The sequence below is a fragment of the Corvus cornix genome, chromosome 6, assembly GCF_000738735.6.
Source record: "Corvus cornix cornix isolate S_Up_H32 chromosome 6, ASM73873v5, whole genome shotgun sequence".
NCBI classification, from domain to species: domain Eukaryota; kingdom Metazoa; phylum Chordata; class Aves; order Passeriformes; family Corvidae; genus Corvus; species Corvus cornix.
The window spans coordinates 1,108,935-1,132,800 of NC_046336.1; the positions used below are offsets into that span (position 1 = coordinate 1,108,935).

Sequence of the window (23,866 nt, forward strand, 5' to 3'; positions counted from 1 at the left end):
GCCCCTTTCCAGCTCCCTCAGCCGCTCCTGGGGCTCCAGCCCCTCCCCAGCTCCGTTCCCTGCCCTGGACACGCTCCAGCCCCTCCAGGGCTCTCTGGCCATGAGGGGCCAGAGCTGGACACAGCCCTGGGGGCCTCAGCACAGGGACGGGCCCCTGCCCCTGCTCCTGGCACCAGGGGATTTTTGATACAAACCAAAACACTCCTGAACAAAGCCCCCAGTTCTGTCTCTGCACCATCCCCACTGAGCAGCTGCTTTATCACGGCAAGGTGGGGACAGAAGAGATGTCAAGGAGCTGGTGGAGGTTTCTCACCCAGATTTTCACCCTGTCAGCACATCAGCCACAGGGAGCCCAGAATAGCTCAGGGAGCTGCTCTCCCTCAGGAACAGCCACCCCTGCACATGGGCTCCTGCTGTGTTTTCCAGCAGCACCTTTGAAAGATTCCAAAGACCCCAAAAATGCATTCCATGCTCATGCTGCCAGCCTCTGCAGTGCCCATACACCAGCTAAAGACACGGATCTGTTTTAGACAATTCCTGCACTGTTCAGCATCAGGAATATTGCCCAAATCTCTGTTCAATTCTTTCAGGCATCATCCACATTTCACAGAATCCCAGAATGGTTTGGGGTGGAAGGGACCTTAGAGATCATCCCACTCCAGCCCTTGCCATGGCAGGGACACCTCCCACTGCCCCAGGGTTCCAGCATTTGGAGCTCCTGGCACCATCCCCTGGATCTGCATTGGTGGTGTCACTGTAAATAAAGGCAGAATGTTCTTCATGGGCAGAGAAAGTGCAAAGAATATTCCATGACAGAGCATTCCCTGCTGCTCCCCGAGCCTTGGATCCAGGGAAGGAGCCCCTCCCAGGAACAAACAGCGGGAACAAAGCCATCCCACGGAGCCGAGAATGGGCATTCGCTGCTGGGATCACCCCATGCCATACACGTCCCTGTGCCTAAATCACAGAATCCCAGGATCACTGGGGTTGGAAAGGCCCTCCCAGCCCATGGAGTCCAGGCTGTGCCCCATGCCCACCTTGTCCCCAGCCCAGAGCCCTGAGTGCCACCTCCAGGAATTCCCTGGACCCCTCCAGGGATGGGCACTCCACCAGCTGGACAGCAGGGACAGCAAACACGGCTGCAAACACAGCCCAGCCCCGGCAGCGGGAAAAGATCCCAAAAAAGATGCCGAAGGGAGATGGCTCAAGGAGCTCCCTCCCTGCTGGAGGCTGGGGCTGGTTCAGCGCTGCTCCAGCTCCAGCCCATTCCCTGCTCTCCCTGTGCATGGACAGCATTCCCAGCGTCGGGAACACGCCCCGTGTCCCGGCAGAACCGCGGCTGACGCGGCTTTTGGAACAAGGACAATGCCAATTCCCGGAGCTGCCTGTGCCACCCCTGTGCCAGCACCGGGAGCGGTTTAGGGCACAGGGGATCAGTGCCAGCCCTGAGGGACCGCTCTGCCAGCCTGGACATCCTTTACGAGGCCCCTGACAAGCCCTGAGCAGCCCGGACGCGCAGGCAGAGCCACTCGAGGCAAGGAGCGGCAGAGCTCAGGGCCGATCCCATCCCAAACACCCAATCCCAAGGAAAGGCGGAGGTGAGCTCCGGTGCTTTGGGAGAAGTGTCACTGGTCTAAAGTGCCGGAATTCTCCGGGAGCTCAACACCCTCTGGGCAGCCGGAGGGATTTAGAAGACAAAGCGTTTCAGCGTGGCCGATCCTGTCGTTTTCAGCTCGTTTCGATGGAATCCATCAAGCCAAAGCTTCTGAAGCGGTCGGGGCTGCCTGGTGAGCAGGGGCTGCGGGCTGGGGTTGTTCCTCCCTGCAGAGACCATCGGCCCATTCCAGGGACAGATCGGCGGCTTCTCCTGCTCCATCCCTTGCCACAATAACGCGTTTGAACCGCACACAAGCAAAGCACTGAAGGTAGAAAAAAAAACTTTTAAGACGAAAATGTCAATTTTTTTTTCTTCTTCTTAACAGTGAATCTTAAATCTCATCATTTTACAATCCGTCCTGACACGCTGGAGGGTGAAGGATTGAATTCACTTTCAGTTCTCCCACTGAAGAGACCAGAATAAAGGGATTCTATCAAACCCACCCCTCTCCCACCTTCCACTGCCCCAGGCTGCCACAAGCCCCTCCAGCCTGGCCTTGGACACTGCCAGGGATGGGGCAGATCCCTTTCTGCACAGTTTGAAAACCCTGGCAGCCCCTTGGGGCAGAGGATCTCCCTTCCATGGGCCCCCTGCATCCCTCTCCTGGAGTTTCCTGCAAGAACTCCCCTCTCAGTTCTCATCCTCAGTAAAAACAGAGATATTATTCCCCAAAGTTGTTTGATAATTGCATTTTCTCATTATCCTCCCATCATCCTGGATGCCAGCACAGTGTCCAAGTTGTTTACACTCGGTGTAAAATTGGCAGAGAATAATCGAGATGCCGTGGCTCATCCCAGAACGAAGCTGCAATTCCATCTCCTGTGACACCGGTATTCCATAATCTGCTTTTTTGGGTGCTCTCAGAGGCTGAGGATGTGCTCAGAATGGTGACACCACTCTGCTGCTGCAAGGATAACACTGGCAAGGGCTTCCCACCACAGCAGCACCACCACAGCACTGCCAGCACAGCCACAGTATCGCATAATTATCGTATTTTGAACAGTCTTCCCAAGAAAGACGGCTACAAACAGCCAGACATTTGACGGACAGGAAATCCTGTGCATCCCTGCATGTTCCCAAAGCCACGAGCACAACTCTTCCTCTACACATCCTTCATAATCATGGAATGCCAGACTGGCTTGGGTTGGAAGGAACCTTCCAGCTCATCACATTCCACCCCCTGCCACAGGCAGGGAGTCTTAAAAAACCACTTTAAAAATGATGTGTACAATCGAATCTCTCCGTTCAGATGTGGAAGGGAAACCCCAGGTGACTTTTGCCCTCTGCAGGTGTAAGAAATCCTTCCCCACCGTGTTCTCCCACACTGTCTCCGGTGGTGATGGCATTAACACGATTTACACGGCGCTGCTGGAAGCTCCCGGACTCCTCTGCTCCTGCCGTGCACAGAAGGCTCCATCTAGCGTCACGCAGGCACATTCCCGGGGAAAGGGAGGAAAGGGGAGGAAAAGGCAGTTGCTAATAATTGCTATGGGTTTTTAAGCTGCCCTGGAAAAACACCTGGATTTTCCTGCCGTGCTTTGCTGTCCACAGCAAGTCCAAAGCTGGTGAAGACCAGATCTTCTATCCTGGCTTGAGACAAGGGATGGAGGGACAGGACCCAGGGAATGGCTTCCCAGTGCCAGAGGGCAGGGCTGGATGGGAGATAGGGCAGGAATTGTTCCCTGGGAGGGTGGGCAGGCCCTGGCACAGGGTGCCCAGAGCAGCTGGGGCTGCCCTGGATCCCTGGCAGTGCCCAAGGTCAGGCTGGACATTGGGGCTGGGAGCAGCCTGGGACAGTGGGAGGTGTCCCTGCCATGGCAGGGCTGGCACTGGATGGGCTTTGAGGTCCCTCCCACCCAGACCAGTCTGGGATCTTGGGATGGCTCACACACGATCCATGAATTCTGCTGCCATCATTTAATTACCCCAAGATCTGTCACCAACAGTGAACCCAAATGGGAGAGGATTCTGTGCCAGCCTCGGGGTGCAGAGCTGGGCAGCCAGACTGGCACCCCGGCAGTGCCGGGCTCAGCACCCAGCGGAGGGATCGGCCCAGACGCTGAGCAGGCAGAAGTGCCAGGCTGCTTCTGCCAGGGCCCCGAACATCCCCGAGAGCTTGAGTCTTCCTGACAGCTCCAGTCTGCCCAGCAGGAGGATTCCCAGTTTAACCCAAGCCTTTCCAGTGCCAGGAAAGCCTCGGCTCCTGCCCTTCCTTCAGAGGCACCTGGGGCACCCCCGGGGCTTCGGAGCCGCTCCCGGGGAACACTCAGACCAAACAAGAATCAGAGCTGCGATTTGCATTATTGTTATTATTATTATTATTATTCCCAAGCATTTGATCTGAGAAACAGCTGAAAAGTCCGGGTTTGCCTTGTCAACAGCAACCAATGAATTTAAGCTGAAAGTTGAAAAAGAATCCCCAACAAAGCCACATGGGCCAGCTCGCAGTGAGAGCGGGGGGTGCTGAGCCCAGGAGCCCCCTGCCCTGAGACCCCACTCTTGTCCCCCTGTTTTCCACCCATCCCACAGCATTTCCTGCCCCGTGCCCCCCGTTATCCTCCTGTTATCCCACTCTGCAGCATTCCCAGCCTGCATATCCCTCATTATCCCACCCCTCAGCCCCCGTTATCCCCCCGTCATCCTGTCCTGCAGCATTCCCAGCTCTCCCCCGTGCCTCGACGCTATCCCATTATCCCGCTATCCCATTATCCCACTATCCCTGAGCAGCATCCCCAGCCTCGCTATCCCATTATCCCGGAGCAGGATTCCCAGCCCCGTTATTCCGGAGCAGCATCCCAGCCCCGCTATCCCGTTATCCCGGAGCAGCATTCCCAGCCCCGCTATCCCGCTCCGCGGTGCGCAGCGCCGCCCCGTGGCCATCCCGGTACTGCGGCCGGCAGGAAAAACCCCAGGACTGAGGTTTTTCCCCCAATCCTGGACTCTGCACCCAAACCCTGATGTCCAGCACACTCCAGCAAAAAAGGAACACCTTCAGCACCGTGAAAGCTCAGGATCTCACTCACATCTCCTGCAGAACTCCAGCTCCAGTGCCTTTTTTCCCTTTGGAGCAAAACACTTTCCCTGGGATGTGCCCCAGCACAGCCCCTGCCCGCGGTGCCCAAACTGTTCCATTTGCCAGAGCAGCCCAGAGCTCAGCCTGCAGGGCTGGGCCACGGGCAGGGACTGGGAGAGCTCCAAGGATTGGCAGGAGCCAAGGACACCTGGAAAGGCGAGAGGAGAAGCAGCTCCTGCCCTGGAACAGGGACCAAGCACGGAATTCCCACCTCAGCATCCCTCAGCCCACGAATCTCCTCATCACCCCACCAGAGGTGCCAGCAAACCACACCCCACTACCTCTTCCAGCCAAACTGATCTTCCTGCTGCTCCAATCCCTGCCAGAGGCAGTGGGAAAACCTCTTCCTGTAGAAATTTATTCCAGGCTGCTCCAAGCCTCATCCAGCCTGGCCTTGGGCACTGCCAGGGATCCAGGGGCAGCCCCAGCTGCTCTGGGCACCCTGTGCCAGGGCCTGCCCACCCTCCCAGCCAGGAATTTCCTCCCAGTATCCAATATTGGAGTAAATAAAAACATAAATTATCAGGAATCAACTGTTATTCCCTGCTGCTCTGCTGCACGTCTATAAATCCATTAACAGGACTCCATAAACCCCAACCAAATTCCACTACACTGAATTCTGAAGGAAAACTAAATAGCATTTGGTATTTAGGATTTAATTAAAGCTTCTAACTCCTAATTTCACCACAGGGATGCTACGCTTTGCTATAATAAATTATTTTTTTCCTACTGACAACTACCTGAATGCATTTGCAATTCACTTAAGAGGATTAATTAAGGCTTGTTTTCATGACAAGGATATTTTTTTTTAGAGCAATTAAAATTGGGTTTAAAGTTATAATATGTATTTGATAGCAATTACTAAAACTAATCCTAGAAAATTAAATATCCATCACCAGGAATCCTCTGACACATGTAGAACCTGCTTCCCTGCAACCAACCTTTCCCAGGCTGGGATAAGCCTCAGCACCAGTTTTGGTTCAGGCTTTAAGACTTGGATCATATTTAGAATTTAAAGAACAAAGCCCCAGATTTGCTCCCCAAACCTCCTAAAGCTGCTGCCTAAAGGTCTGCACCTCGCTCAGGCCTCTTTTTCCAGGCACACTTGGAAAAGTCAGTCCTGGCCCCTCCTAACAAGGATCAACTCCTTCCAGGAGTTTCTGGCCTTGGAATTAACCCAGACTCAGGTGCTGAAACCATGACTGAACCCAAATAAAATCCCCTGGATCCGGGAGTGAAGGGTCCCTGGATCAGGCCAGAAAACCCTTCCAAGTCCCTGAAGGATCCCTGAGGATTCACCAGCACTGCTGGCTGCACTTGCACCACCACGTAAACATTCCCAAAGCCCTGCTCAGACAGGCTGAACAGCCCAAAGCAGCAATTACTGCACCCACTAACGAGGCTGCCGAGGCCAGAGCTGCAGCTCATTGAAAGCTCCCGAGAGCTGCGCTGGCTGAAGCTTTCAGAAGTGCTTTTCTTGTTCACTAGCCATGAAAACAATTAAGAGGGGCAGGAAATGACGATGCTCCATTAATATTCCCTTAATGAGCCCAAAAAACCCAAGGTGCAATTTAGCCTTAAATAATTCTGGGGTGGACAGGGGTGCAAATAATGAAGTCCCAACACCCAAAATCCTGGAGCACTGAATTTTAATTGACCTTTTTGTGTCTCCAGTGAAACTTCTTTTCATACAGGTAAAATACACAGAATATTGATCATTTCCTGTCTATTTTCACTCCTGATGCTCCTCAGGGCTGAAGCTGTCTGTGGCTCCAGGAGAATCTCTAACTGGATGTTGTTCCAGGGATTTCTCTTCCCACTGATGTCCTTCCCATTAATTCTCTCCCTTCAGCACAGGCAGCAATTCCCCACTTTCCTTCAGCTCCTGAAAGACAGAAACGTGGCAGTTACGGACTTTTTGGGATTATCCAATGGGATTCCACCAGGGAATGCTGGTGGATAAGGGAATACTCCCTGGCAGGCAGGGAATGCATTGATGCCTCACTAGGGGTCCCTCTTGGCCAACACACTGAGGTTTGTTTTGTATTTAAATTCTGGTTTGGGTGCATTTAGTAAAAGGGACAAAATGTTTAAGGGACAAACACACGTGGGAAGCACTGGTTGGTACCAGCCTGGAGCTCCTCCCAGGTGTAACTCCGTATTTCAGGCACCCACCAAACTTTCCAGCACCCAAAAGGCCTCCCCCAAAGGAGAAAACGCCACCCATGGATGGATTTTGTTCCTCCCTCCCATTAAACCCAATAAGACAATAAAATGTCCTCGGGATTCTGAGCAGGAGGTGCCTGCCCAGTGATCCTGGAGACTGAAATTCAAATTACAGGGCTGGTAACTTGTGAAGAACACCCGGAAACACTGGGAAACCAACATGGAATATTCTGCTTTTCCCACATCTCAGGAGAAACAACTCTCTGCATTTTTACGCTGCATTAAAAAATGAAATTTAAACCACATTCACCCTCCCATACAAGTCAGTGTGAATTAAAACAGCCCAAGGATGCAAACAGAGAAATTCCATTTAAATACCAGTGAGAAAAGGATTTTACAGCATCTCACAATGCCCAAGACTCCTCTTCCTGAGCACTGAAAAAGCCCCCACGCTTCTTAAATTATATAGATGAATTTTATTTATTTAACCCCCACACTTCTTAAATAAATAAAATTAATATAAATTAATCTATATAACTTAAGCAATATTAATTTATATAATTGAAGCAATCCCTACACTTGTTAAATCAACAGAATTAATCTATATACTTTAAGTGAAGTTAATCTATAGAAATAAAATTAATCTACATAGTTTAAGTAAAATTAATCTTTATAAATAAAATTAATCCCTATAATCAAAGCTATCCCTACACTTGTTAAATAAATAAAATTAATCTATATAAGTAAAATAATCTATAGAAATAAAATCAATCTATATAACTGAATTAAAGTTAATCTATATAAATAAAATTAATCTATGTAATTGAAGCAATCCTTACACTTCCTAAATAAATCAAATGAATATCTATGATTTAAGTAGCACCAGTATTTTTTAGAATGAAATGAGGTTTATTGATTGAGCCTTCCCAGGAGTCCCAGAGTCTGAGGAATTGGCTCCAAACCATCGAGGCAGGAATGGGCTCAGGAGGATTTGGGAACTCTGGGGCTGCTCCAACAACTCCAATGAGGTTTCCTTTCTCCCAGGAATGTCTGCTGGGAAAAGCCCCACCCACCTGGCTGGGAAAAAGCAACATCAGGAGCGAAATTAAGGAAAAGTGCAAAAAAAGGGGTAAAAATGGGCTTTTCCCAGTCACTGACTGGAGATTTAAAGCTCCTTTCCCCGGAAAAGCATCCAGGGTCAGGATTTGCAGGAATTCTGTGAGAGACAGGCAGAAAAATTCCCAGAAATGGACATTTTATTGCAGATCAATCCAACTCCTACCTTCACAATGTCCAGCCCCCCAACCAGCTCCCCCTTCACGTACAGCTGGGGGTACGTGGGCCAGTTGGAAAAGGATTTGAGGCCTTGTCGCACCTAAAAAAAATCATGGGAATTGGGAATGGGGAATTTCAGCTCTGGAAAAGGCAGCAGGGAAATGAATCCGCAGGGATGGAGAGGTTCTGTTACCTCCTCGTCCTCCAGGATGTCAAATGTCTCGTAATCCACGCTGGGGAAAGGGAAAACATTCATTATTCACCCTGGAGTTGTGAAGAAATGCTCGAAAAACCCCAAATCCCTCAAAATTCGTAAAGAAACGCCTCAAAATTCTCAAAAACCCCACTTTAAAATAGTCAGAAAACACCTCAAAATTCAAAAAACCCCATCAAAGTTCTTAAAAAACCCTCAAAATCCTCAAGAACTCTCAAGAATCCCTCAAAATTCTAATAAAAACCTCACAGGTTGTAAAAGTCAAACCCCCTCAAAATCCTCAAAGAAACTCTCAAAATTCTCACAAAAATTGCTCAAAAGTTTTCAAAAAGCCCTCAAAAATCTCTCAAAGTTAGAGTAAAAGCCCTCCAAATTCTCAAAAAAAATGCTCAAAACCCCTCAAACTCCCACAAAGAGACCCCAAAATTCTTGAAAAATCATTTAAAATTCTTCAAAAAATCCCTTCCAAATTCTCACAAAAAATGCTCCAAAGTTTTCAAAAAGCCCTCAAAAAATCTCAGAATTCTAATAAAACCCCTCAGAATTCTCAAGGTCTCCTCAAAAGTCTCAAAAGAACCCCCTTAAAATTCTTGAAAGAACCCTCAAAATTCTCAAAAAACCCCTCAACAATCTCAAAAAAAACCCCATTAAAATTCTCAGAAAAGCCCTCAACTGCTTCAAATCCTCTTTAAAAATAGAAACTTACGCTTGGGGAACGATGCCACTCATATTTTCTAAACTCTTGGTTTATAAAATGCAGTTTTTAAGCCCAAACTCAGTCAAGCCCAGTTACCTACCCAGTGTTATTCATGATTTCTATGATTTGCTTGCTGAAGCCACATTTTGCCACCTAAAATGTAAAGCACCCATGTTAAAATGTCTCTGCTTTATTTAATCCATGGAATTCCAGCCACACTACAGCAATTCCCAGTTTATTGCTGGATCAGCCACTCCTTCATCTCTTCTTCATCCTTCACCTCCTGCCCTTTACAGATTTAGGGAACAAATGTGCTTTATTTTGAGGCATCACTGCCCTGTATTCACCACGATAATAAACTACAGCTAATAAACAAGTGCAGCAGCTCCCAATTCCGATTAATTAATAATTAATATTTAATAATTAATAATTAACATCCACTGCCAGCTCTTCACAGAAGGACAAAAAACACCCAGCAATTTTTAGATAGTGAATATTCAGCAGTCATAAAAACCAGGGACTGTTCTGTGGTTTATAGAAGCACCAAATAAGAAGTTTCCGGCAGCACTGGTTTGAATTAAGGAGAAACAAGGCAAAAATTCAATATATTCTGTAACACTGCCCATTACCTGTTTGCTTCCCTTCATGAAGAGCATCACAGGAGCTTTGTTTATCAAGGATTTAAGCCTACAGAAAGACATAAAACAGCTTGGTTATCACCCCACACTTTGTTCTGAGAGGAAAACAAAATGCAGAAGTGGAAAGGAAAAATAAAAGTGATAAAACTCCAAGAATTCCAGGCTGGGATGGGTTGGGAGGGACCTTACAGAGAATCCCATTCCCAGCAGGAATCCATCTCCCATGGACTAGGCTGGTTAAAAATGTCATTAAAGCTTCACCAAGCTGGGCCAGAGGTGCTGCTGCTCCTTAAAAACACATTTCATGAACAATTTTAACCTATTAAAACCCTTCAGCAAGCAAAGCGCATTTCCTGTTGCCTTCTCTCCCTAAAAAGATTGTGCCAAGCAAGGAACTCTGTCTAAATGGAGTTGCTGCTTGGGCAAGTTTGCAAACTTCCATCAAGAACTGTCCAAAAAGTGTTTGATTCCTTGAGAAACTCCTTAAAAAGCACAGAAATGGGCTAAAAGGCTTTAAAAAAAGAAGTTTTTAAAGGCCACACTGAGCCAGTCTCATCTTTACCTTCAATTTAATCTCTGCAAAAGGCATTACTTGGGTTTATGCCCTCAGTGAAACAATTTAAATGTGAAGTAACCCAAGCCAGAGGACAAATTTGGAAGGAATTAATAAATCCATAGAATTTGGAGTGCTGGGATTATTATCTATCACCATTTTTTAATGGGATTTATTAAATTATTTCTCCACTGCACTGAGCAGGGAGAAGAACCAGGCAGGGAATCCCTCCAGTGACACCAGAATTGGGACGTCTGTGGCAAATAAAGCTGGTAAAAGCTTAAAAAGATGATTTTCCCAGTTATTTTTAAAGAGTAAGTTCTTAAAAGAACACAAGAAGGAATCTATATTTGTATTTCCATCTATATATATATAGATAACATATATAGAAAAATAGAGATATGTAAATATGTAAATAGATATATTCTTGCTATAAATAAAAATTAAACCACAAATATAGGCAGAGATTCTTGGGCCAGAACAGTTTATATTAAGTGTATAAACCCCAGAAAACATTGAACATGATGCCATGAAGATTTTTGCCTTTTCTTTTATACCCCTGTTATACCTTTTTACAACTTCTGTATTCTCAGTGCTTTTTGCCTACATTCTTGGGCTTGTTTGTCAAGCTGAGAGACTCAACATCTCAGAAGCTTCGTAGCCAGGGATCAGTGTGCCCCAGAGCCCAAGGTCCTCTCCAGAACACGTTCTGTAAACCAAGATAGAACCATCCAGGGGAAGGCTCCTTGGGGAGGGGGGCTCACTTGAGCCTCTCATTGGGGAATCTTTGATAGATCTGCTAATTAGTAACACCTCTAATGTTCTACCCAATGTTGGGGGATACACACACTCGGCGGGGTGCATCTCAATGCATATGACCTGGACGTGTGCACCTAAGGATCCTTAAATAAATACCAAGGTAAAATCCCTTTTCCCCTTCTAACCGTGTACAACTCTTGATTTTAAGACGAGGAAAAGGCATCAGTAACTGCAGGAGTTCTGTACATAAAGAAATTCTGGAGGCACTTCTGATAAAGTGGGAATTTATAGAGCTTTCCCCCTATATGAACAAACACAGAAAAAACCTCAAAAATTGCTGTAATTCACCTACCTGTCCTCCAGCTTCTGGGCCTTTGGGCAGATCGTGTCCAGCTCTCCAGATGCCTCGAGTTCCTGGGGGAATTAGGGAGGAAAAACCAACAAGTGAGATGGAAGAAGCGAGAAGACGACATTTCCGGCAACCCAAAAGGGTGAGAAAAGCCCAGACTGTCACCTTGACGATGTCCAGGCCCCCGATGAGCTCCCCAGCCACGTAGAGCTGAGGGTAGGTGGGCCAGTTGGAGAAGGTTTTGAGCCCCTGCCGGACCTCCTCGTCGGAGAAAACATCGAAGCTGCTGAAGGCGACGCCGTGCTGGCTCAGGATCTCCACCAGCTGCCTGCTGAACCCTGCGCAGCCAAACGGGAGCTCAGCGGGACCGGGACACAGCGGCTCCCTCGCGCCTCTGCTCGCCCGCCCGCCTAGAAACGCCACTGTGCTCCCCAGCAGGCTCCAAAGAGCTCTGCTCGTTATTCTTTCCCTTATCAACGGCCTCAAACAACATAAAAGGGCAAAACCCATTTATTGCTGTTCAGGTATTTATTACTGTTTATTTATTTATTGCTGTTCTCACTAGTTTAGCTTAAAAACTCGACTTTTATAGTATTTTCTACTATTTTACTTTAGGAGCATCCTTCCCTACTTCACCTAAGAGGCAAATTCCTTTTTATTTTTTGAATTTTTTATGTTCTCCTGAGTATTTAATGCTATTTTACTACCCCTGTGACACCTTCACACCATGTTTTGTTTTCCTTTCTGACAGATTTTCATAGCAACACTCTCAGCAGGATATTAAGCACTGAATATTCTGATTTTACAACCAGATTTTATGTGTTTACAAGTGGCCAACCTGAGGAGAAAAGTTTCTCCCTTTTTGTAACTAAGCATCTTTTTCCCCAGGAAAATTGTCACATTATTTGTAAAGAGTTGTAGCTATGAAAATTTTAATATTATTGAATTTAGAGTCATCTTTCTATACCTCCCAGACAACATAATCACATCGTTTGCAGAGAGGATCCAGGAGAATTTGCCCCTAAATCAATATAATAACAAGGTCTTCTATCTTTGCCAGCTTGGCCTGGTTTGCATTCAAACACCTCTGCAATCCTTCCAATTCCCTCAAAGAATTCCACCAAATGCTGTGCAAATGAAAACCTTTACACAAATATTGAATAAAACAGAGAGCGAGGGAGACAATGCTTAAAGGCTTTAATACAGGAATAAAAACCCAAGGTTTAAATGGGGAAAGAATGGAAGTGGCAGCACAGAGCCACGTCTGGTGTCAGCTGTTAGGGTTTGAAATATGGATTTTTACTGCAGTTAACTTAAGGGTGGAACAGCAGCATTTTTAAGTTGCTTTTCCTTCCTTTCCTGCTGCAGTGTGGAGTTCATGTGGAGCCTGGAGAGAAAGAGGATCCTGAAATTCCCCATCACCTGGGAGTTCATCAGCAAACACCTCCAGGCTCAGTGCTGCTGGTTATTCCAGTATCTGAACTCATTCCTGCTGCCAGGAACTGGGGAGGGGGAAAAAACAGCTTTATTTTAGCTGTAGGCAATTCCATGCAAAGCAGGAGGGTGGATTGGGTGGGTTCACTTGGAATAAAGTGTCCCAACACTTCCACAACAAAAGAGCTGGGTGGGATTTCTGCAGGAGTGGCTGGCAAGGAATAATTCAATTGCTGAAAAAATGGCTGAAGTGAGGTCTGGGTGATCAGAGATTCCACAGCAGCAAAAACCCCCTCGATAAATGAGAGTATTGATGAAACAAATAAACAAGAACTACCAAATAAATCCCAGTATGACCAAATAAATGCACTGATACAGCACAACACCTGCAGGAACCACACACAAGTGTCAGCCAGGGCCCAGGCCTTATTCCATGCTCTGCTCAGCTGCCTTTTCCAAGGAAAAAATGCCCAAAACTGCACTGAAACCCCCAAATCCCCCCTGGATGAGGTCCCCTCCACTTGCTGACTGAACTAAGGGCCCCAGCAAGTCTTACTTGCATCAAAATAGATAAAAGTCTAAATTATCTTCACCTTTAAGCATTTCCTCTGTAGCAGAAACACAGGGAATTGTGGAATGCTTTGGGTGGGAAGGGACCTTGAAATGCAATCCCGTTCCACCACGGGCAGGGCCAGCTCCCAGCAGCCCAGGCCGCTTCCAAGCCCTGTCCATGCCACGAACAAACACCGAGCTCCACCAGGAAAGCGCCCCAGTCCAGGGATAACATCACCCATCCCATTTTCCTTGGAAAGCCCCTAATCCATGAGTTCATTCCCACGACTGAACTATTGCAACAGCAGCCCTGCAGCTGCCTTGACCACCATGGCAACGCTTCCATGGGCACCGGGGGAGCACGGCCCTGTGGGGACGCGTCCCCCAAGATGGAGCCAACTGGGAAAACGCTGCCAAAGCGGCCAGAAATTCCAGGAAATCCTCACCACAGCGGGGTTCTTTGGGAGAGCCTTTCATGAAGAGCATGCAGGGGGCAGCGTTGATGAGCTTCCTGAGGCGGGCATGGAGCTCCTCCTTGGCAGAGCCCCCGGAGCCGGGCACGGGGGCAGTGCCGGCCGCGTGCCGCTGGACCTTCTGCGTCAGCTCTGGCGCGTGGGCCCCGTCCAGCCTGTCCACCTTCTGGGAATTCTGCAGGGAAAAGCCCCAGCCTTCAGCCCACAGCCTGCACTGCGCTGCAACCACAGCAAACCCACCCTGGCAGGCCCAGGTTTTCGGGGAGCGTGCCTATTCCCAGGCTCGCAGCCTTTTAACGGCAGCAAATTTGCCTCTGGAAGTACTTATCAGAGAAAATATGATCAATGTCATCATCACAGGCAGATAGCAGCCAAACACAATTGTTATTTCTATTTCCATTATTTCTATTATTACTGTATTTACTTGGGGTTTTTTCCCAACTACAACACAAAGAAACACTGCTGTAAATTCTTCGACCCAAGTACAACTAAAATAAAAACTATGTATGAATCCTGAAACAATTAAGGAAGCCCTGAAATATTTCATGTAAAGTGCAAAAACCACTTCTATCTCCATTTTTAGGTTCCACTGGATAGACTTCAATCAGTTACAGAAGTGTTTCCTCACTGAGAAAGTTCTTAAGGCTCTGGTAGAGTATTACAAAAGTATTAATATTTAGAGTCCACATGGATTCCATTTTCTCTTAAATCCATTTTCTCTTAAATTCATTTCCTCTTAAATCCACTGCCTCTTACCTTAAAGAACAAGAACGTTGGAACAGAACTAATTTCATATTTTTCAGACACTTCAGGCACAGCCTCAGCTTCCAGCTAAAAACCAAACAAAAAAAACCCCCAGATTATTTTCATAATCTTCTTTAAAGTTTCACTGTGGGTGTCAATCCTGTCTGGAATGTTTTCCTCAGCATTTTATACATTTAAACAGGATGTGCTGCTGCTGAAGTTTGGGAGACATTTGCATTTAAATGAGACTCTCTGGGCTGGTGTGGCGCCCACTGAACCTCCACGGTGTCAAAACAGGTTCAGAGGTTTTTATTTTGTTGCACATTTCAAAAGACGCCCGGAGGCTGCGAATAAAATTTTTGGTGCACTACTGACCTAGTAAATTCTCAATCCTATGCAGCTCCTGCTATATTGGAATCCATAAATCACTGCCCCCAGTTATGTCAGCATCACAGAGGTTCCTCTGTGCCCCCAGCAGTCCTGGCTGTTTGCTCCACTGCTCTTTGGGGGGCCCTACATCACCCCTGACACCTGCAGCCTCCTGCAAATTAGGCAGGAAAAAGGAGGTGTTCCTTCAGCTGATGGCTGCTGAACTTGATTTTTAACTCCTGCAAGGCTGCTGAGTGCCCACCTTGGGATTACTGCTCCCAGTTTCAACGTGTAGGGATTTGCTATGAAAATTTATCTTCGTTGGCTCCGATTTTGAGTTGCCCCAGCTACACGGGCTCTTAATGAACCCGCTAATTACAGAGGCAAACCAGGAGCATCAAAACTGAGCCCAAGCCTCCTCCTGTAAATCACCCCTCCAACAGAACCAACTGAGAAACTACAGCTATAAAATGAAAGCTTACATTCAACTGAAATTGAACTGAAAGCTTATTTATAATTGAAAGAGAAGAGGTAACTCCTATTATTGATTCTTTTTCCAGGGGCCAATGATGACTTCCACCTCTAATACTCATTTTCTTTCCCAGTAAAATTTCCTGCTTGGATACTTATGCTCCACCCTGGTGGGGTTCACACAGAACAGATTTAATTTTATATTTCAGGAACTTGCTCTTATTGGCACAGCTTCCCAAAACGTTTTCATATGTTGTGGGATATAAACACACTCATTTCAACCAAACATCTGAGGAGGTAACAGGTTCCTGCCAATTCAAAGACAGGCTGGATATTCTGGAATACAAAAATCCCACAAGGAACTGCCAAAATCAAATATATTCCTCTTGAGGAGCTCCTCCCACCAAAAATATATCAATATAATTCACACAAGGATTTTCAGCAGCTTATTTCCTCCAAGCAAGAACACCAGTTAATACTGGGAGAAGAGTGGGGGGAAGGATGTGCCACTATCTTGGTTTTACAGCCCTGGATGACTTTGGAACCTTGTTATTAAAAAATAAATTACAGCTGAATAATAAAGGTCATAAATAAATAATATATGAATAATAAAAAGGCAACTGAGAGATCTCAGACTTTGTTGGGCTGACTAACAGCTACTAAACTCTAGATAAATTTAAGCATCTTGAATTTCCAGTATGTTGAAAATTAGTCTTTTGAAGCTCTAAGTCATAAAATACCATCAAAATAATTCTGCCCTGTTTTACAAATACCAACTGAGAGGAATCATTAAAAAAAAAAAAAAAACCCACACACAACCTAAAGGCTGTAAGAAATCAATTTAAAATACACACAGCTGGCTGCTCCATTACTCTCGGCCCTCATCATCCCACAAGTGCCTCATTAAGGAGAGAAATTTGGTTTAAAACCAACAGCATGTGGGTGAGTGAATTCTCTTTTCCTTGCCCCTGGATCTCAGCGGGATGGGCAGAGGGTCTCACAAAGCAGAGTGACAACATTGCAGGGGCTGAATTCACCTTCCTCTCACCTTCCTGAAGGGTCATTTTAGTGCCACAGGAAACCTCTTGGAATCCTGAGATCCAGTAACATCTCCAAGGCTGAGCAGCCTGGGACAGTGGAAGGTGCCCCTGCCCACAGCAGGGCTGGCACTGGGTGGGCTTTAGGGTCCCTTCCCACCCAAAGCATTCCAGGATTCCCTGTGTGAGCCCATCCCTGACGGCAGCAGCACCTCTGGGATAACAGATGTGAGGGGGCATTTGAACCGTGGGGCCATACAGGCACTCCAAGAGGAACCTCCCCCCTGTTCTGGGATATTTTCCTTCCCCCCAGGCTGTTCCCTGTCCCCAGGGCGCTGCTGTGCCCTCACCTGGACGAAGGTGACCTGGCTGTGCTCCCGGGCCAGTGCTGCCATCACCTCGTTCATCTGCGCGCACTGCGGAGCCCACGGCGCCCAGAAGTGCACAACCACCAGGGACCTGGGGAGACAACAGCACCGCTGGGTGAGACAACGACACCCCGGGGTGAGACAACGGCACCCCCGGGGTGAGACAACGGCACCCCCGGGGTGAGACAACGGCACCCCGGGGTGAGACAACGGCACCGCTGGGGGAGACAACGGCACCGCTGGGTGAGACAACGGCACCCCCGGGGGAGACAACGGCACCCCCGGGTGAAAACTGCCCCAAGCAAAAATAAAGAGGATCACGGAATCCCTGAGGCTGGGAAAGGCCTCCAGGATCGCGGAGTCCAGCCTGTGCCCCATCCCCATCCTGTCCCCAGCCCACAGCACTGAGTGCCACCTCCAGGCCTTCCCTGGACACCTCCAGGGATGGGGACTCCATAAAAAACCCACCCCCACCACCTTCCTGAGATAAAAGACACCTGATGAGTGTAACCAGGACTCTTCCCTTCCCAGGAAACATTCCAAACCCAGCCAGCACTGCTGAGGCAATGCAACGCAAAACACGTCACACTGGGATGTTACTTTTCTGCTTTCATTAGCTCCAGCTTCTTATCCCAGGTTTTCTGGGATGTGTGGGATTGGCTCTACACAGCATTTAAAGGGGAGGAGTCACAGGTGTGAGCAGAAATCCCATCACACTGTACCAGCTCCCCTGGGATTAAACAGCCTGGGATGACAACAGAGACAAGATATTGGAATTTTCAATTCTGTTTTCCATGTTTGCAGAGGTCAAACCCACCAGAGAATGGGAATAAAGAATTAAAGTTACAACGTACCAATGTTAATTTACTTAGAAAAACAGAGAAATCAAGTCACCCATCGCACAGCAGCCACTTAACGTCCTTTATTCCTAAATAATGGAAGTTCATTGTAAATTACAAATTGTGGACAGCATAACTGGAGCAGTTACTGCCTGTGTGACCTGACCACACACCCTGACTGCTCTCAAATTCATAAAATGGGTTTTCCAATGACATTCTAGAAAATTCTGGCAGAAAAACAACAGAACAACTTTTCTTTCTTCCCCAAGTCCTCAGTTTAACTCAGTGCCCACAGCAGGACACACCTGGCCACTGGGATGGAACTCAGGACAAGCAGAGGATGAATCATCACAGCATCATTTAATCCTCATCCCACCAGAGCCTGGTCCTTCCTTACCAACGTCCAGCTGCAGTACATTTAATTTTTATCTTCATGAAGAACGTATTTTAAATTCATTTCCACCATGGGTTTTGGAGTTGTTTTGTTTTTTGGGGTTTTTTTTAATTCATTCACAGAACAATCCAAATTTTGCAACTGAACTGCCCTCTGAGCACTTCAATTTAGCCTTAAAAATAGCCAGAGGAATTGAAAACATTAAGAAAGGAAAAATTAAAGAGTTAGCAAAATGAAGCATACAAGTAATTCTAAACAAAGCGTTCCCTGCATTCAACCAAGGTTAAAAAAAAAAGCTCCACTATTAAACAGCAGAGGAACAAAAAGGTTAAGACAAATCCCCAATTTCCTCTTTAAATATTAAAATTTACCCTTATTCTACAACACAAACTTACTGATAACTCGATGCAAGAAAACTTAATTTTCTGAAACAAGAAATCCTATGAAATTAAAGTGTAATTAGAAATGCTGTTTCCAAAGGGAGCAGAGGAAGAGTTATCAGAACTATCAACTCATCTCGGGTCCAAGAACATGGATAAAAGAATCAGTTCCTTTAGAGAGAAAGCCAAATCATGTTCTGTGGACAGAGGCAATGAGAAAATTACTGGTGGGGGTTTTTTAAAATCACCTTAAAATACTGTGTTTGTTCCTGAGGCCATTTTCATTTGGCCACGGGAGTTTCCTCTGTAACATGGCTACAGAATAATGCAGCTGAAGGACAATTCCAGGGGGGAAAGTGGAAGTCCTGCAGCAAGTTTGGAAGAAATTTTGTTTCTTTTTCCCAGAACCATCATTTAACAACGTTTCCTTCTGCTGTCTCTAAGAATGTGATGCTGGTGGTTCCACCGCACTTTTAATCAGTAAAACACCTGTAAATCTCTAATTACTGAGGTGGTTACTGCAGCTCCCACAGTTAAACGTGCACATGGAATACTGGAATAAAAACACTGGAATTGTTCCAGGCCAGGTTGGACAGGGCTTGGAGCACCCTGGGATGGTGGAAGGAGTCTCTGGATGAGTTTCAGCTCCCTCCCAGCCTAAACCAGGCTGGGATTACAGAAAAGTAGAGCCCTGTCATTAATCATTAGAGCACAAAACCAGACTAATGAGGAGATGGGCAGGAGATGAATAATCCAGAACCACTTCTGTGTCAATGAACAGCCGAACGCTGCTGCTCCCACTGAAGTGTCCGAGACCGGAGGACGAACAGTCGCAGCTCGCAGGGCAGCTCTGCTTTATAGCATTTTCCAGCCAATTCGCCCTTTCGGCCCCAATCTCCCTGCGGCAGGAGCTGCTGCCGGCGGCACCTCCGGCTGCTGCTCCAGGGGAATCCGGCGCTGGGAAGCCCCCGAGCCGAAGCCGAACCCTTGCGCAGTTCGGGGCTCGCTTCATTCCCATCTGGGGTTTTTTAATCTTCCCCGTGCAGCTTTCACCGAGTGGGCGGCAGCACCGGCCCCTCCCGAGCTGCGCCCCGCGGGACCCGGGAGCGGACCCGGGATGGGAACCGGGGAGGAGGGCACGGAGAGACGGGAACCGGGGAGGGCACCCGGGATGGGAACCGGGGAGGGCACGGAGAGACGGGAACCGGGGAGGGCACCCACGGAGGGGAACCCGGGAGGGCACCCCAGGGATGGGAACAGGGAATGGCACCCACGGAGGGGACACCGGGAGAGCACCGCAAGGATGGGAACAGGGAATGGCACCCACGGAGGGGACACCGGGCCGGCACCGCAGGGATGGGAACAGGGAATGGCACCCACGGAGGGGACACCGGGAATGGCACCCACGGAGGGGACACCGGGAATGGCACCCACGGAGGGGACCTCGGGACGGAAACCCGGGAGGGCACCGCAGGGATGGGAGCCGGGGATGGCACCCACGGAGGGGACCCCCGGATGGCACCGCTGTGACGGCAGCCGGGGATGGCATCCATGGAGCAGACCCGGGGATGGCACCGCAGGGATGGGACCCCCCGGGGAAGGACAAAGGAACGGGACCCCCCCGCCGTCCCCCCTGACCTGTCCGGGCGCTGCAGCAGCTGCTGGAACTGCTCTGCGGAGCCCGCGGCCGCCACCGCGCCCGCCATGGCCCGGCTGAGGGAGGGACGCGGCGCACGCGGTGTCACCGGGAGGCGGTCACGTGGAGCTGCCGGGGTCACGTGCGTCCGCCCCGGTCACGCGCTTTCCGCCCGCGTCACGTGGCCCCGCCGGTGACACGTGCCGCCCGTGTCACGTGGGCCGCGGTGCTCCGGGCCGGGCCGGGCCGGGCCGAGCCTCCGGAACGTGCCCGGTGTGAGTGACCTCCGCCTCACAAAGGCTCTTCTGGCCTCGTCCGTCCTTGCCAGCCAGCGAGAAAGGCGGTTTAATCCAGGTCTAATCACTGAGGTGACCTCTCAGTGGTTTCCAGCTGTTGGAATGGCACATGTGGGATTGCCATGTTCAGGGCGTGTTCCAACGGTCCCGGCCCAAGGGCAGGACAACAAAGCTTGGGAGGAGGATTCCCAGTGATTCCCGCTGATGGTGGGCACAGGGGATGCAGGATGTACAGGCCACAAGGACATACGGCACAACTGCCAGGATAAGGAAGAGCCTGATAAAAAGAACTGGCCAGCTGTGCTGGGTCAGCTCCCACTGGGAAAGAAGAAATCCAGAAGGAGCAGATGGCGACCGAACCCAAGAAACCTGCGACCCAAAAGCAGAGGAGCACTGGGAACCAGCCTGAGAAGCCAGAGAACCATTAACGAGGAGACAGAACGCTAATTAATCAGGGAACTGTGTAGCTTGCAGCCAGTGAACGTTAGCGCCCTGGTTCGGTGAATGTATAAACAGTGACAAGTTTTGGAGTCTGCGCTGGCTTTGGGATCTGCCACCCAGTCCCCACTGTGTGCAGAGCTGGAAATAAATCCCGTAACTCTGGGTGGGGATCGGGCTCCTCCGCACCGGGAAAAGAGCCTGTTTGGGATAACACTGCCAGGGATCCAGGGGCAGCCCCAGCTGCTCTGGGCACCCTGTGCCAGGGCCTGCCCACCCTCCCAGGGAACAATTCCTGCCCAATATTCCATCCAGCCCTGCCCTCTGGCACTGGGAAGCCATTCCCTGGGTCCTGTCCCTCCATGCCTTGTCCCCAGTCCCTCTCCAGCTCTCCTGGAGCCCCTTTAGGCCCTGCAAGGAGCTCTGAGCTCTCCCTGGAGCCTTCTCCTCTCCAGGCTGAACATTCCCAGCTCTCCCAGCCTGGCTCCAGGGCACTTCTGGAGCTTGTCCAGGTCCCCCTGGATGTCATCCTGTCCTTCAGAGTGGTCACTGCACCCCCAGCCTGGTGTCACCTGCCGAGGTGCCAGCGGTGCCTCAGTCCCCTCGTGTGTCCTCAGTGTCACTGGTCCCAGTACAGCCCCTGGGGGACTCCACTGGTCACTGATGTCCATCAGCTCTCGGAGCTATTGACCCTCTGGAACTTCAGGCTGCTGCTCAGGATGACAAATTCCCATTTTCCTTTGTGTTTGCCAGGATATTCCATGGAAAAGAACCCGAGATGTTGTCAAGGTGAAATGAGATCCTCAGCCCCGGAGCTCGCTGCCCATAAATCTGGAACCAGGATTATGCCGGTGCTGGGAATGGCAGTGTGGATAAGAACAGCAAATACTTTATTTTGGTCTGTCCAATAATCCTCCTGATGCAGAAACAGACAAAAAATTAATCCAAAACACTCTGATCTCTGTGCTGTTAAAAAGATGGTCGTGAAACAGCCTGAAATTTTACTGTTCAGATTAATTTCATGTACAGTTTTGACACATTAATCAACGATGTTTCATCTGAATTCTCAAAAAGCAAATTAATGCAAAATAAGATATTAACATCTCCATTTACTGTCTTTTCCTATAGACTAAAACACTTCTGAAGAAAACAAAGAAAAAGATATAAAACTATACATTTCCATAAACACATTCTAGTTGATATAAATTGTGTGAGTGGAGAAAATAAAGTCTAATTCTGTTTTTTTCTCTGACATTTTAACCTGACAGAAACCCAGTGGAATAATCAGAAATTCCAGCCTTTAGGAAAAGCATATTTGGGGTTTTATCCCCTGTTTAGCTGAGTTTTGGAGCTTTTAAAAATTATTGTTCCTCTCTCACAAAGCGAGGAAAAACCGTGGGTTTTTTCCCCCATAAGATATTTGTTTTGAAGAAAATAATTTTGTTTCAATCCTGAATTCTTGTGTTACCAATGAGCCCCACAGTTTATTGCCAATTACCAATTGCCAATTATTACTACCAACTGCCCAGTTTTATTTTATATTCCAGCTCGTTATCAAATAAAATCCCACACGGAACAACATGGGAAACACCTGGCTGGGAGGAACAGACAGCGAGCTGTGCCTTTAGTGAGGGAATTCCACAAAAAAAATCTGTTTTCCAGTGGGAAATCCTTTTGCCTTTGGAGTTCCCCACCAGATTCATCCTTGCTGTGGACATCCCCACTGTATTGAAGCCAGGCTTCCATGGAAAAGGCTGGAATTCCTGCTGCCGCGGATGGATTCGCTCTTGGGTTCGGGATCTTTTTGCTGTGTTTCGGTGCCATTCCTGATGAGTTCCCAACAAATGGAGCTGGATTTTGGCTGTGGAGGAATTCAGCAGAGGGAATCCCAAGGGTCTGGCTCCAGGTATTATGGGATGGAGGGCTGAGCCCCTCCGTGCTGTCGGCCAAGGCTCAGTGCCACGGCTCCGCGCTGGGAATGAGGCGTGGGACAGATGGAACCCCTGGAAATAAATCTCTTCCTTCCGTGGCCGATGTCAACTCCAGCTCTGCCCCATAAATCAAACCCTCAGCCTTGAAAGAGGTTCACGAGACCTTTTCCAGGTTCCTTGGGAAGGGAGAGACGAGCATTGCTGTTCCAAATGGATAGCCCCACGGAGACGTGCGAGAGCTAAATCTGCCTCCCATCCGGCCGTATTTCTGGGATCCCATATGGAGCCTTGGCAGGAGCGTCCCAGGGAAGCTTCAAGGACTCGGGATTGAACAGGCAGTGGGACAAATTAACCTGGCACGTGCCAGGTGATCCCCTGCTCACCTGGAGCTCCAAGGAGGTGGATGTGGAGCCCAGATCGGGGTGAAAAACCCCTGAGGGAAGAGGCTGGGTGGGTGCTGCTGACTGCTCCCAAATCCCACAGCCGTTTTCCAGTGGGTTTGCCAACGAATCCTGTGGTGCCTTTACGTGTGCTAATTCCCACCTTTTAGTGCCCAGCTGGAGGACTGAAAGCACGCTCCCTATGGACACAGGGTTAGTTTGTTACATTCCAGCTGGGAATTCCCTGAAATATCGATGTTTTAACCTAATTCCTGTTCTAGCCAGTCCCTGATCCCACAATTTCATGCGTGGCAGAAAAGTTACTGGTGCTTAGTGCTGTTAATATTATAGACAAAGACAGAACAGGAAAGAGACTGGAATTGCAGTTGGAAGTAGCTGGAAGTTGCTGAGTATTCAGGATATATCCAAGCTCTGTTTTGACTCAGAAATAGTATTTATTGCAGTGTAAAATAAAAAATAATAACTTCAGAATACACCAAGCAAGCTTTTTCTTATGTGGCTATGTCCTTTTTTTATTCTGATATTATTATTCTGATATCAAAGTAGAATTGATATTAAATTAAATAATATAAATATTAATTAAATAATATAAATATTAATTAAATTTAATAACAAAATGAAGAAAATAAATTAATTAAAAAAAAAAAATTAGTGAAGAGCAGTAGGAAAGGGTTCTGGCAGGTCACCAGTTTTCCTGAGCTGTACACATGGAATAGAACAAA

At 48.3% G+C, this 23,866-nt stretch overlaps 1 protein-coding gene and 1 long non-coding RNA gene across 2 annotated transcripts; one reads left to right on the forward strand and one right to left on the reverse strand.

Annotated features, from left to right (window-relative positions):
* Positions 1-6,362: 6,362 nt before the first annotated feature.
* On the reverse strand, positions 6,363-20,215 carry GLRX3 (glutaredoxin 3). The gene is made up of 11 exons (XM_039554198.1): positions 20,081-20,215; positions 16,812-16,920; positions 14,597-14,671; positions 13,814-14,015; positions 11,547-11,719; positions 11,385-11,446; positions 9,712-9,769; positions 9,183-9,235; positions 8,365-8,404; positions 8,179-8,271; positions 6,363-6,615 (listed from the first exon to the last, which is right to left on the reverse strand). The coding sequence occupies exons 1-11, from the start codon at positions 20,146-20,148 to the stop codon at positions 6,565-6,567; spliced, it is 984 nt and encodes a 327-aa protein (XP_039410132.1). The 5' UTR covers positions 20,149-20,215; the 3' UTR covers positions 6,363-6,564.
* Positions 20,216-20,261: 46 nt separating this feature from the next.
* Positions 20,262-22,055, forward strand: LOC120410222. Its single transcript, XR_005602208.1, has 2 exons — positions 20,262-20,978; positions 21,566-22,055. It is a non-coding gene; the product is annotated as an uncharacterized LOC120410222 (long non-coding RNA).
* The last annotated feature ends 1,811 nt before the right edge of the window (positions 22,056-23,866 follow it).